The sequence below is a fragment of the Topomyia yanbarensis genome, chromosome 2 (assembly GCF_030247195.1).
Source record: "Topomyia yanbarensis strain Yona2022 chromosome 2, ASM3024719v1, whole genome shotgun sequence".
In the NCBI taxonomy this organism is placed as follows: Eukaryota; Metazoa; Arthropoda; class Insecta; order Diptera; family Culicidae; genus Topomyia; species Topomyia yanbarensis.
Window position 1 is genome coordinate 130,330,263 of NC_080671.1, and position 13,171 is coordinate 130,343,433.

The window sequence follows — 13,171 nt, forward strand, 5'->3', positions numbered from 1 at the left end:
CGTACTCTGCATGGCGGTCTTTCGATGAAGATCTTAAGTGCTACATCCCTGAAAATGTGACATCGTATAATGAAACGGCCAGTAAGTTGATGCAATATATTTTAATTAACTAAAGCCTTCGACAAAGTGCCGCACAACATTGCTGTTATGAAACTGCAGCGATTAGGATTTCCTCCATGGGTAATTAGGTGATTATAATATTTCCTTGCTGAACGTTAGAGCTTTTGTTAGAATTGGTGCCGCACGCTCAAGCGTCTTTGAAACGCCAACCGGTGTCCCACAAGGAAGTTACCTAGGGTCACTTCTTTACCTTATTCATCAACGATCTCTGCACTCATATCAAGTCTGGAAAACTACTCTACGCTGATGATCTGAAAATCTTTCATTCAATTGCTTCTGGACTCGATTCAGCTGTGCTCCAAGAGCCAATCCGTCTCTTTCCGTATATTAATAGATGCATGATGACTCGTCGCACTTTTCTGCAAAGCTTGTTCATTTTCGATGTGTTTCGAGCAATGTTGACAATCCCGATTTTCTTTCAAGGATTAATTTGTTCGTTCTTCCTCGTGCTATAAGGGGCCATACACTAATTACGTAAGGTAATATGGGGGGAGGGAGAGTTTCAAAATATCTTACAAATTCTTATCTATGGGGGAGGCAGGGTTTGTCCTTTCTTACGTAATATCATAAAACAAGTATGAAAAATGAAATCAATATGGAAAATATTATTTTCATAAGAAAAGGGTCCTATTTCTTATTTCTGCCATGAACATGTATATTACACAAAACGAGCATATATTGTACATCATAGTCAAGGAAGGGCGGACCTCGAATTAAAGTATTTTCCGGCAGTATATGATTCCTAAATTAGTTATGGAATATTATTGATTGCTGGCAGCGTGAGGAGCGACTTAATTGTCGATGGTGTTGGAGCAGTTACAACAATTTCTTGACTCTTGATGGCACATTGTTCTGTTCAGGAACTCGAGTCACCATATACCTTACGAGTTAGGAAGTGTTAATACCGTGTTATTAGGCTAACATCCTTTTTTCAAATTTTCGCTTTCGCAAAGTAGCCGGAAAATGTTCTGTCATGCGATTGTCAAAGATCTTGTAGACCGAATATTTGCAGAGTGTGAACTGTATTTGATTTCAAGAAAATTTGAAGATAGCCATCTACGATTTTTCTTCGGAGCTACGCGTACGATAAGCGTCACAGTTGGAACTCAGAATTAATTCCCACCGGAAGAGATTTTACATCACAAGGAACTGTTTCCGAATATAGCGAAGCAGACTATAAGAACCAAATCGGAGTTTCTGAATATCTCCCCGCAGTTATTCTGAAATTTCTACTGGGCAAAATCAAGATGCTAATAAAATTACTGCTGATGATTACAGTTGAATTTTGTTATTAATTTTCTTATAATAATTCTTTAAGTACCGTTTTCGCTATCTTTCTATTTAATGAATTATATGCTTTTCTAATTACGAAAATCATGATAAGATCTTACGGAGGGGGAGGGGGAGTTCACCAAAATCTTACGAATTCTTATCAGGGGGGGAGGGGGAGGTTGAAAAGTTCTAAAAAAGCCTTACGTAATTAGTGCATGGCCCCTAAGGAATAGTCCGCTTCTGTGGATTCCTAAGCACCGCACAGCTTATGACAAGAATAATCCGGTAGACCGATGTTGCAGCAAATTCAATGAAACATCTCTATTGTACGATCTCCATACTTCTAAATCTAGTTATAAGTTAGCAATTAAAACGTTTTAATACCTTAACAAAAGAAATAAGTGTAATATGTACGGTATCTAACGGAGGCAAATAAATAAATAAATAATTTTAAATCGTTATAAATAGTTTTCAAGCATCCCATGCGCTATATTTCATACCACACTGTTGCTAGTATTTTACTGCTACTGCTTTGCGGGTGGTATAATCTGGGGCCCTATTCTCACAGTCACGTCACCTAGTGACTAGAGTAAATTTTGTTCTAGTCACTAGGTGACGTGACTGTGAGAATAGGGCCCCTGATCTGAATCTGGGTTAGCAACAATCGAGTTCCCCCGGTATTATCGATCGCTGCTCTTTCATCAATAGTCCGTAACCGTAAGCTAGGAAATTGAGAAATTTATTCCATCCAAGTAAGTGTCGCAAAGCATAACCCGCAAAGAATCCCGGCAATGTGATTGCTTCCTACGACACACTCTTAGATGGTTAGCTGTGGAGGAGAGCAGTGTTAATTCGAACTTTCCACCACAGCGAGAGTAGTTGGTACTTTTGAATTTTCGGAGAACAAAAAAACAAAACGGCACAGCATGTGAATGCGAGAAAATTTAGTAATTTTCTACCCTATCTAACGAAAATTGTATCGATAATTCGCTTAAATTCGAATTTTGCATACTCGTATTCCTCTTGAAGTTAATCCCCAAATAAATTTCAGGTAGAAGTTCCACCAGATGTGGCAACCTATCTGTCTGTTTAATGTTCTTTCTATTGTATACAATCTATTTTGTCAAGACAGCATATGCAACATAATATGAAAGCATTTGTAAAACGTAATAAAACATTTATAATTATTATAATCTCCCCTACAATTTAAAAGGCGTATGCAAAAAGCTCTATTGCTGTGTTTCCCCTAATTCAAACGTATCAGAATCATTTGAAAAAGGAATTAGTTTTTTTAGTTCAGCAACGCAAGGTTGAACAAGGTCACACACTAGTAAAAAAATAAAAATTTACGTGATATTTGTTTATTTCAACAACGACCCAATAAAACTAAATATGTTGTACGTCTTGCCGTCTTCCTGTGTTTTATTCACCGAAGAAAGCAACTGATCTTCCTTCTCAATTTGTCCGCTGTGTTTTCCAGTCTCCAGTATCTTTCGTCCCAACTGCAATGAGTCCAACCGAACCATCTGCTTGTTCAACACCGGTACGATCAAATTGAACTTATCGATTTTCTTATTAATCCTATCGACCATTGTTGTGTGAACCTCCAGCACCTTTGTCCATCGATACTCGTCCTGTGGACTTAGTGGTACCTCGCCTAGTTTTGCACGTTCCTTCATCAAACTGTTGCTCAATTCCGCCGTATCCTCCCGGATATCCTTATGCAGCGTGATCCATTCTGGCGTGAAGCCATTGTCCAGCATAATTTTGTTGATTTTAGCTGTGGTAAAATCCACATAAGGATTCTGACTTTGGTGGTCAGGTAACGGTTTTCCGAAGCCGGATAAATTGCTGAAATCACCCCTGGACATCGCTTCCTGTATCAAATCTTCCACGACTCTATCAAAACCGTACTTAGTCTTGATTTCATGCTTCTTAAAATATTCCCCCTTTATCATGACAGACATTTCGGAAGCCTGTGCCTTAGACATGCGATGCTCCAGGACTCTTTCCTGGGCACGCTGAGCGCGGACGGTCTGATACTGTTTCTGCCGCTGTGCCGGTGTACCGATACCTATCCCATCAAAGCTTAAATACTGACGATGCTGCGGAGCTGTGTGGCGAATATCGAACACTTTCACCTTATCCTGCATATCCTCAACGATACCCCGGCGAGCTTTGGCAAATTTTTGCTGCAATATACGAAACGCCGCGTCAACTTCTTGAAACTTTTCTGCATTTGCCTCCGGGTGGCCACTGTCCGGGTGCACCTTCTTGACTAGCGTAATGTACGCCTGGCGTACCGTATTCTGGTCCGATTGTTCCGTCACACCAAGAATCATATAGCATTTCTAAAAAAAAGGATTATAAAAAGAAAGTGATTACAACCACAACACATTCAAGTACCTAATTCTAACGTACGTTATATAACTCTTCTCTGCTGGTGAATTTTGTCCGTAGAACAAACAAGAAAGGTGGTTTTAGCGGGAAAAAAGCTTGCCGGGAAAACATTGCAGTTGGTTTCGTAGTACAGTTAAATGATCACCAATTTTGAATTAACTCAATAGAGCATATATTATGGTTGCTTATAATTTCAACCTAACAAATATTTTGAAAGTCCCCCATTGCTGCACTAAACGTCTAGTTCAATAGTTGAAAATAAATCTCGCATAACTAACATAAAATATTAATTTATATAGTTGGTTCCTCAAATAAACACAAACTGCAAACGGTACTCACTTTCTAATCAAAGAATAGCAACCAAAACAAAGACCAAAAACAGCTGATCGGTCCGTTATTCGTGTATAAACACGATGGCAGATGCATTCAAGGTCAAAGAATGCATTTTTGCACAGAGGAACATCAGATGTCAATTCCCGGGAATTACCACCTACACGGAAACAAAAAAAACTACCTAAAATTGAGTTCCTTTGACTCACTCTCGTGGTATCGTGGAGGAAGTTAAAATTAGGTAAACCGTGTTGAAGGTAGTTTCCATTTAACCACGGCAAAAATTACAACTCATTGATAGGTTTTTATGCTTAATTTTTTTTTAATTGCCCACCACACTCCCCCACACCAAAGAACTCATACAAGAGCCCCCTGGTAGTGGACGCAACTTGTCTCAGCCCATGAACAATGGCAACAAAAAAAAACAAAACAAATAAAACAAACTGAGCTGAGACAGACATTTATTGATGTGCAATTAGTTTAAGATAATTAACTAAGGTGGAATCCCAGTGGAAATAGATTTCCTGTTAAGGGATCCACATTATAAATTAAATTAAAGTTAAATACTGCTGACGGATGTTTACATTAAATTACAAAACAATATCATTAATTAAATATTTCGTTAAGCCTATGTTTAAAGTACTGTTTCAATCTAGCCTTGAAGATGGTACGATTGTCGATTCTCTGCATCCCTAGTAACAATTGTGGTTTTATGATAGTTTTGTAGCCACTGATAAAACTTAGATTGCACTTGTAGCGTGCTATAAAACTTCAATTGTTACTTGGGATGTCAAGTGGAAGTGCATTAAATTTGGTAGGGCCAATAAAAAGAATGCGCTTTTGGCCAAGGTTTGTGGCTGCTCGAATGCGTTGCAAGTTACTATTTCGACGTGTTGAACGAGAATGTGTTAAAGTTGTAAAATGTATATTATGCTGCGCGATGGAGTTATGTAGATTGTCGTGTATGAATAATAATGTTTATACGTCACATAAGTGGGCTATGGGTAAAATATTGTGGGCACTTTTAGAGTATAACAACAAAGTCGAATATAAAAGTGGTTTATTAAATATAATTTTCAGGGATCTGTTTTGTAGTGTGTGTAGCTTTTTAAGGTGAGAGCTCGCTGCTAGCCCCCATACCGATACCACAGATAACAGACGTTTAGGCTAGAACAAAATTTCTTCAAAAACCTGTGTAATATTTCAAATTGATAAACGTTGGAAATCAGTGTTTCACTATTGCCATCTGCGCAACTGTTTGCTACACATGTTTGACAGCTGCACTCTAACTGCATTGTATCGATCACTGCGACATCTGCAAACGTTTGCCAAACGTGTTTCAGGCGTCTTATTTATTCGGAATTTCAGTAACGGGTATTTACACACGATTCAAATCGAACCTAAACGTCTGTTATCTGTGCCGATACTAAGTAGTTAAGTTGTGAATGAATGTATGCAAAATAGTAGTTCAACAGAGCTCGCTGGGGAACAAACGCTTTAACTCTCCACAAAATACCACAGGAGGATGCCACACGCTTTTCGACAAATTTTATATGGTGTGTCCAGGATAACGTAGGATCTAAGTGTATACCCAAATATTTGAAACAGTCAAAATTTAAGTTGAATTTACCTAATTTTGAGTACACCCCAAACAACTCAAAAGTACCTTCCGCCACGGAAGGCCTCGACTGAGTCGAATCTCTCCTTTTTGTTTTTGACAACACTAATAAATGCGAAAGCGACGCACAACTCAAAAGTAAGTTAAAAGAACTTATTCTGCAGGTTGTTTTGTTTTAAGAAAGGTGAGAACATTTGGCACTTTTGAGTATTAGTTTTATACTTGCCAATAAAGCATGGCAGCAAACAAAACCATCCGGACAAGCATCTAGATTCTTTGACGCACTATGAAAAGAGAGGAAAGGCCGAGCTTCATCTCGGCTCTTCCGATTCGAACACTAAGGGACACTTTTTATCTCGAGGATACAGTCGTGATTCGCTGGTCAGACAGCTCTTCAACTGGATCGCTTTTTAGTTGGACCTCCGCTAGTTGGACCAGTGTCCAACTAAAAAGCATCTGAATACCAAAATCTCATGAATATCTATCAATCTTTTACACTACTAATGTCTTCTTTGGAGAGTTTTTGACATTTGACAAAGTCGTTAGATGGACAGAGGCTGTGGCCCAACCAGTGAATCACGCGTTGTACTGATAAAAAATATTTATGATAAATGTTAAAGTTTTACCATAAATCGCGAATTGGAAGAGTTAAGCACCTGTCGTCGCGCAGTTCACGCGATGATAAATAATTTTACATTTCGCATGGATCCTTTTTTCGAACAATTTTCTTTTTTTACGAGTGTGATCAGTTCTTAAATTTGAAATATATTAGGTAGAAAATTTATACTCGAGAATTAACATATCTATATTTTACATATTACAAACAGTGAAGCCAATTTTTATCAAAATTAACACTCATCACCAAATCAAACCTGATAGTAATCCATGGTTTCGATGAACGAACATGTCTACAGACGAAAACCTTCCATAGTAACCTATTTTCAAGTTTCAAACAAATCTGAATCGATGAAAAGCGTAACAAGGTTCGCTTGTTTGTATTTCTTCCATTCATTCATTCCGCGTGATCATTTTTCAATCTGAGTATACTGCACTATCTTCGATTCTTATCTATTCAGTAGTGAGGCAAGAGCTCCATAATATTTTCCGTATTCAATCGAGTGATTGAGACAGTTTTGGCGCCCTAATGCTCAAGAAGGGCATTTTAAAGCTTTAGTTAGGGACCATTCATAAATGACGTAGCATTATATGGGGGAGGGGAGAGTTTTGTATTTTGTGATGATGTGTGACGACAGGGGGGTAGGGGGTCATGTCATGCTACGTAGCTTAGCCGTTTCATCTAACTCACATTGTTTTTTTATTTTTTTTTTACTTTGACAAAGAGGGGGCTGGGTACCGTCGAGCTACGTAATTACCAGGAGGGACATTTAGAGGTTTGTGACGAAATGCTACGATGGGGGAGGGGGGTGTAAAAAATCACTTAAAAATGCTACGTCATTTATGGATGGTCCCTTACGGGCCTTATGGCACTAGACCCTCGGTTAGAACTATCAATGCCAAAATATTTTTATTTTTAAGCCCAAAAAAATGCAACGATTGCTATTTGATTCATTCATCAAGCATCGAAAGTTATCGATTGCGATGAGAAAACATTCATATTGGCCCGATCTATACTCAATGCTAAGTTGCCTCTGACAACACGTAGTACAGCATTTATTGACAAATGAAAAGTTTTATTTGGCGCGTTATGTATTTGAACTTGATCGCCTACTACAAATAGGATGACCTGATAAGCAAGGACGATTGGTTCCGAGGGCGTGACACTCTTTTATAAAAATATTTCAGCTGGTTTTATACTTTTTATAATTCCCTATAATTATTTATGATTGGCTATAAAAGTTATAACTATATTCGATTCGTTGAAAGTTCGAAAAAAATTCGAACTCCCGTTACCATAGTAGCTTTAGTTATCGCGAGTGATTATAAACAATGAAAAAATGGTTTTGCATCAACGAGAAATGGTAAGTACCCAAATATTTTGCATAATTCTGGGTGGTTCTAGTCAGTACCCGGCTCCAGTGACACAACCGATCCTAATTAGGATAGATTGTGTCACTGGAGCGGAGCGCTAACTAGCACCAGGAAGAATTACGGGCTCATTTTCTGGCTGGACTTACTGGGACTTACCTGCGGTGGTTCAGCTTTGTCAAATCACAGTCTTGGTTTCTACAAGTTTTTTACCTCAAAACAGGTCTGTCTTAACGCCGATAATGATTCAGCCATCCCAACCGTGTGGCAAACAACCACAATTCCAGCGTTTTTCAGCAACTGCTGTGAAATAGCAGCAAATTATGATGTTCCATCATCTGACCGAGAAGTGGCAAAAACTTTCAAATGCCACAGGGTTTGACTCACGATCCTTCAGTTCCCGCTCCGTAATTTCCGATGCCTCAAATAGATACTTATCATCCAGAATGTCCGCTTTAAGTTCTGCAACCTTATCATCTTTACATTTTTCCAAATATTTTCGCGTGATTCAATCCTCAAATTGGGGAACGACTTGATCATATGCTTCGAGCTTCTCCCCTAAATCGAACACAAGATCGCTTTGGAGTTGCAAGAAACATTTCGTCAAAGGTTTGTATCATAATTCGTTTTGTTTTTTTTTATTTGATGAGTTACTTTTACAGGAAGGCCTACGAGCTTATATGATTTTGTTGATGTCCAAACCTCTGTTTGGATACAACTGAAAGTTTCCCAAATGTACTAGAGCAAAAAGTTGAAAATGTAGATAGTAGTAACCTCCTACGGTAGAGCCAATTACCGGATAGGAAGAACCTTTCATCCGTCTATGTCTAGAGAACAATGACCCGATGACAGCGCTGCATCCACTTCTATCACCTTCGAGTAATTGTTTAAAACGGTTTATTAAAGAAATTGCTGGCATGCAACTACCTTTCAACACTGAGTACAACAGTTTTGCATGTGAGCGATGTCTAACAAAACTAGAAGAGTTTCACACCTGCCGTAAACGTTAACAGATTAACTTCTTTGATTAGAACGTTTCGGGATTACGAAAGACACCAATCGTGTCTAATCCTATTGAACGACTAATGGAAGATTATTAAACTCGACTAATGGAGAACGTGAAATAAAGATTAAACATGAAACCACTGAAACAATATCAACGATAGCTGAACCCGATGAACAATTTGATCAGCTGAAGAATGAAACTTTTTCCATGGTACAACCTTCTGGTGTAGAATTGATTCGAATTGATACTGATGCTTAAGTGGTTTCTCCTATAGAGATACATTTGGTTGACATCACTGAAATTAAGAAGAAAAATAGATTGATCAAAAAGGTGCTAAAAAATTAGGAGAGAAATGGTGGAACTAAATCCCAAGAAGAGTCAAAGGGAGTTGTGGAGAGCACGATTTATGTATATTTATGAAATGTTCTTAAATACTTTTGCAATACATGAAACGATTCAATCACCTTTTTTCTCAGATCCGGGATTTTCTACGCTGTACATTTCGAGGAAAATGGGATCTTTTTCTACAAGGATGCGCTCTAGTATGTCGTGTGGAGCCATTTTACGTCCAAGTAAAACAAACTGCCTGGTTCCACCTTTATCATCGCCGAAACGTCTTCAATTGCTTCTACAGAACCATACTAAAAAAGAACACACAGTAGCGTTATATTGTGCATATATAAGAATATGGCATTTGAATCATTTAGTGATTCAGTTGAAATTGTATCTGGAAACAATACTCGTCCTTCCTTAGTAAACTCATTGTGGAATACTAAGTCGTATGCCATTGTCACGAAAATACTGCATAGTCCACCGATACAAGTGGATATCAGTTTCATAGGTTTCGTTGCGGGTATCAATTTTGACGGTTTGCTTGTTTTGTTTCGTCGTTTCAGCAGATCCAAGACCTCGTCCTATCTTGATTTGACGATTGATGAGATCTACCTGTTCCCTCGTTACTAAATATTAATGAACCGCCACTCCAACCAAGCTTCTGAAGCAACTTGAATCCCAAATTGCTTTCTTCAATTTTCTTCTAAAAGTCATCAACTATCTTCATACCTCGGTGATCTACAGCTCCGTCAATTTCTATATGTTCGACGCTTTTGTTGTATAGATTGACGGATAGCTTTTTTCGCTGAAAGGGAAACAAACACTGGAAAATTAACAACACAACAAAATATCTTACAACCATTTTGTAACAATGTTTAACCATCTTTTTCAGGAATGAGACCTTGACACCTTTTCTAACCGGCTTATCCGCATCGCCTATCGCTTCAGCCAGTACAAGCGTTCCCACCTTTATTTTGCTCAAGATTCTTCCGTAGGCATTTCTCGACATGTGAAGCTGCATCTACGTTGTATTCAAACGGTTGAATTCCAATTTCGTCTGTTTATAGTCGTTGTTCATTAGCACAATATCATTGTAAACATCTTCCACGCTTAGCATCTATTGCACATGCTTAAACTTACTTGAGTATTCCGTTCTCAATTGAGCACCACTGCAAGAAACCCGATCTTCCGGTCCTTTCCGTTGTACTTTGGATGCAGCAGCATTCGAAGCCGAAACGAACGTTCGGTGAAGTTTATTTCTTCTGGAAGCTCGATAGTTATTGGCGATCACTCCGACAGCTTCCTTCGTCTCTGGGGAGTACCGGCAGTGTATCAATTCTACATTCACAAACACTTTGGGCATTGGGCAAACAGACCAGAGTTCGTCCTCCGGAATTCAGTGTTGATGTCGCTTCATGAAAATACGCCGAAGGTCCCAATGTTCATTCGGCTCGTAGCGCGTTCTGTAGCCGTCGATGTTCCAATCCAGATTGTCCTTCCGTTCGGCATTTCCTGGAACATGTTTACGGCATGTATGGTATGTAGCACAAGTGCAAGGGCTTCTGATATCATTGATGGATTGAGATTTTCGTTTCTCGATCGATTTCAATTCAACAAAGTCAACAATAGTAAATGACAACTCATAAATCCACCGCACACTGAGAATAAGTTCGAAAACAAGTTCGAAAAGTCTTGAGTTCATATATGGTTATAAAGTGTATAAAATTATAATGTTGTCTATAATTCTACAAAAATGTTATATTTGTAAAATATTTTATAATTTATTGGAAGTGTCACGCCCCTTGATTGGTTCAGTAGGCAATATTCGAAGTTGATATGCATCATTTTGGATCACCAATATTTTCATCAATCACCATCACTGATTAAAACTACTACCTACAAAAATAATGTTTACTAAAATATACATTTTTAAATAGTTAGAATCGGTCGTGTCACTGGAGCCGCAATACGAACTGGAACCAACCAGAATTCCAGTTCATTTCCGGCTGAACTTTACTGGGTTAGTGTTGTCAAAAACAAAACGAGAGATTCGACTCAGTCGAGGTCTTCCGTGCAGTAAGGTATTGTCTCTCCTGAGATAAACTAGCGTGTCGTCGATTTGTTGCTATATGTGACACACATGAGTGCGAACGAAACAAAAATAAACGTCAAACCGTTTTTTCGCTTGCACTAATTCGAAGTGCACATGCGCGTAGTTCGGCGCACAGCTTGGTGGCGCATGGCTGAAATGTCACGATGTGGATTTTAGAAAAGATACGCAATACTTTTGAGTTGTTTGGGGTATACTCAAAATTAGGTAAATTCAACTTAAATTAAAGTAAATTAAACTCAAGGTTGAGTTATGATTTTTGCCGTAAAATGGAAACTACCTTCAACACGGTTTACCTAATTTTACCTTCCTGTACGATGCCACCACAGACAATAGACGTCCATCTTCAGCATTCAACTTGTGTAAATTCCCTAACGTTTTTAAAGTAGTTGGGATATCTCCACCAGGTGCGCTGCTGTCGTCATGTTTTTTAGTGGCTGAGTTCGACTGAATTGACAGCGGTCATACCTCTACCCAGTCAAATCATTCTGAAACCGGTTCGGAATTCTGAGTGGATTCAGGATGGATTTCAGCTCAAATGCATCAACCGATTGAGTCTAAATCGGTTGTTTCCATTGAGCTGGAATCCATACTGAATAGGTTTGACGGTTAGTTGGGATACCTGGTGTGGCGGTGCTGGTGTTTTAACGTATATTAATTCAAATGTTCACACAAGTTTTTTTTAAATATATTTGTTCGATCATGGATGTCTGTTCTCTGTGATACCATATAGGCTAGAACAAACTTTCTCGAAAAACCTATGTAAACATTTAAATGAATATACGTTGAGGATCACCATCGCATCAAGTTCGCAAGCGAGAGTCATCATTGTATCCCAGTTTGCATACAAATCCCGTATAACGATTGCTGGCCGATCGAAGCGCCGACTAGTGGCAAGTTGCTACTTGCTGTTGTCATTTCAAAGCAACTGTTTAATTTCTTACACAAGTTCAAAACTTTATTTAAATGTCAGTTCTCCTAGTATTTTCGACTGATAGGCACCGGTGTAGTGGAGTGGTTTTGCACTTTCTAGCAGAAGTGCCAATGGAACATACCCAGTTTTCTGCATTTCTGTTAGAAAGTGCAAACATGGTGCAAACCCAGTGCACTCCACTACACCGGTGTCAACCAATCGAAAATCCCATCAGTGACGATACCAGGGATACCAGGTATCTTTTTCAAAAGTCTTGACATTTTATAAAAAAATGTCTTCATTTGTCTTCAACGGCCAGGATTCGAAATCGGTTATTGATTTTGAGCCAGAATTCTACCAGAAATCAGTCAGACAACCGAATAAATTTGTCATCAAAATTAAAAACACATCTTCACTATAAAGACTAGAATAACAAAGAGACGCCATATTCCGTTTGGAATTCCAATTTTACTGTCAATGTCATTCCAAACGAACAAGAGAGTTGTCAATCGTAAATGTTTAGCATTATGTGGCATTGTTTTTAAGGAAGTATTGTTATGCAATTCATTAAAATTACTAAATATTTTAAAAATAAAAATTATATCCTCAAACCAAATTTGTTACAATACTATCGTGTTTAGAAACGCTAAAGAGAAAAGGGCTTGGTTTGATGGGAGCGCGAAATTCAGCATGAAGGTAACGAATACCAAATGATGCAAATAATAAATTTAGACCTAATATGGTTTTGCTGTTGCAAAATACGATTCCTGTGGATATAACTATGTTTTAGCTGGTCGAGGAACTCAGCAGACCAGAAGTCGCATCGGATTTTTATATTGGTTAGAATAAACAAACGGAATAACAACAAACAAGTTTGGTGAGGCTTGCACATTTACAGTGTTGCCTGTGACCTGTAGCCTGGTTGCTAGTTGAATTGATTTCACTTAATTAAGATGGCGTCTCTTTGTTATTCTTGTCTCTTTCTTCACAACATTTTAAATGTCTTCAAAATGAAGACAAATCTTCAAATCTGGCATCTCTGGACGATACCCTGAGATTGCGTAAAAAGTACTCAATTTTAGG

At 38.4% G+C, this 13,171-nt stretch overlaps 1 protein-coding gene across 2 annotated transcripts; it reads right to left on the reverse strand.

Moving 5' to 3' along the window:
* Window positions 1-2,732: 2,732 nt before the first annotated feature.
* On the reverse strand, window positions 2,733-4,236 carry LOC131681312 (dnaJ homolog subfamily C member 28). Of its 2 annotated transcripts, XM_058962052.1 has the most exons (3): window positions 4,132-4,216; window positions 3,814-4,065; window positions 2,734-3,743 (listed from the first exon to the last, which is right to left on the reverse strand). In XM_058962052.1, the coding sequence occupies exons 2-3, from the start codon at window positions 3,901-3,903 to the stop codon at window positions 2,754-2,756; spliced, it is 1,080 nt and encodes a 359-aa protein (XP_058818035.1). In that variant the 5' UTR covers window positions 3,904-4,065; window positions 4,132-4,216; the 3' UTR covers window positions 2,734-2,753. The 2 variants fall into 2 exon arrangements, with proteins under 2 accessions (XP_058818036.1, XP_058818035.1); XM_058962053.1 differs by lacking the exon at window positions 3,814-4,065 and having other exon boundaries at window positions 2,733-3,743; window positions 4,132-4,236.
* Window positions 4,237-13,171: the final 8,935 nt, after the last annotated feature.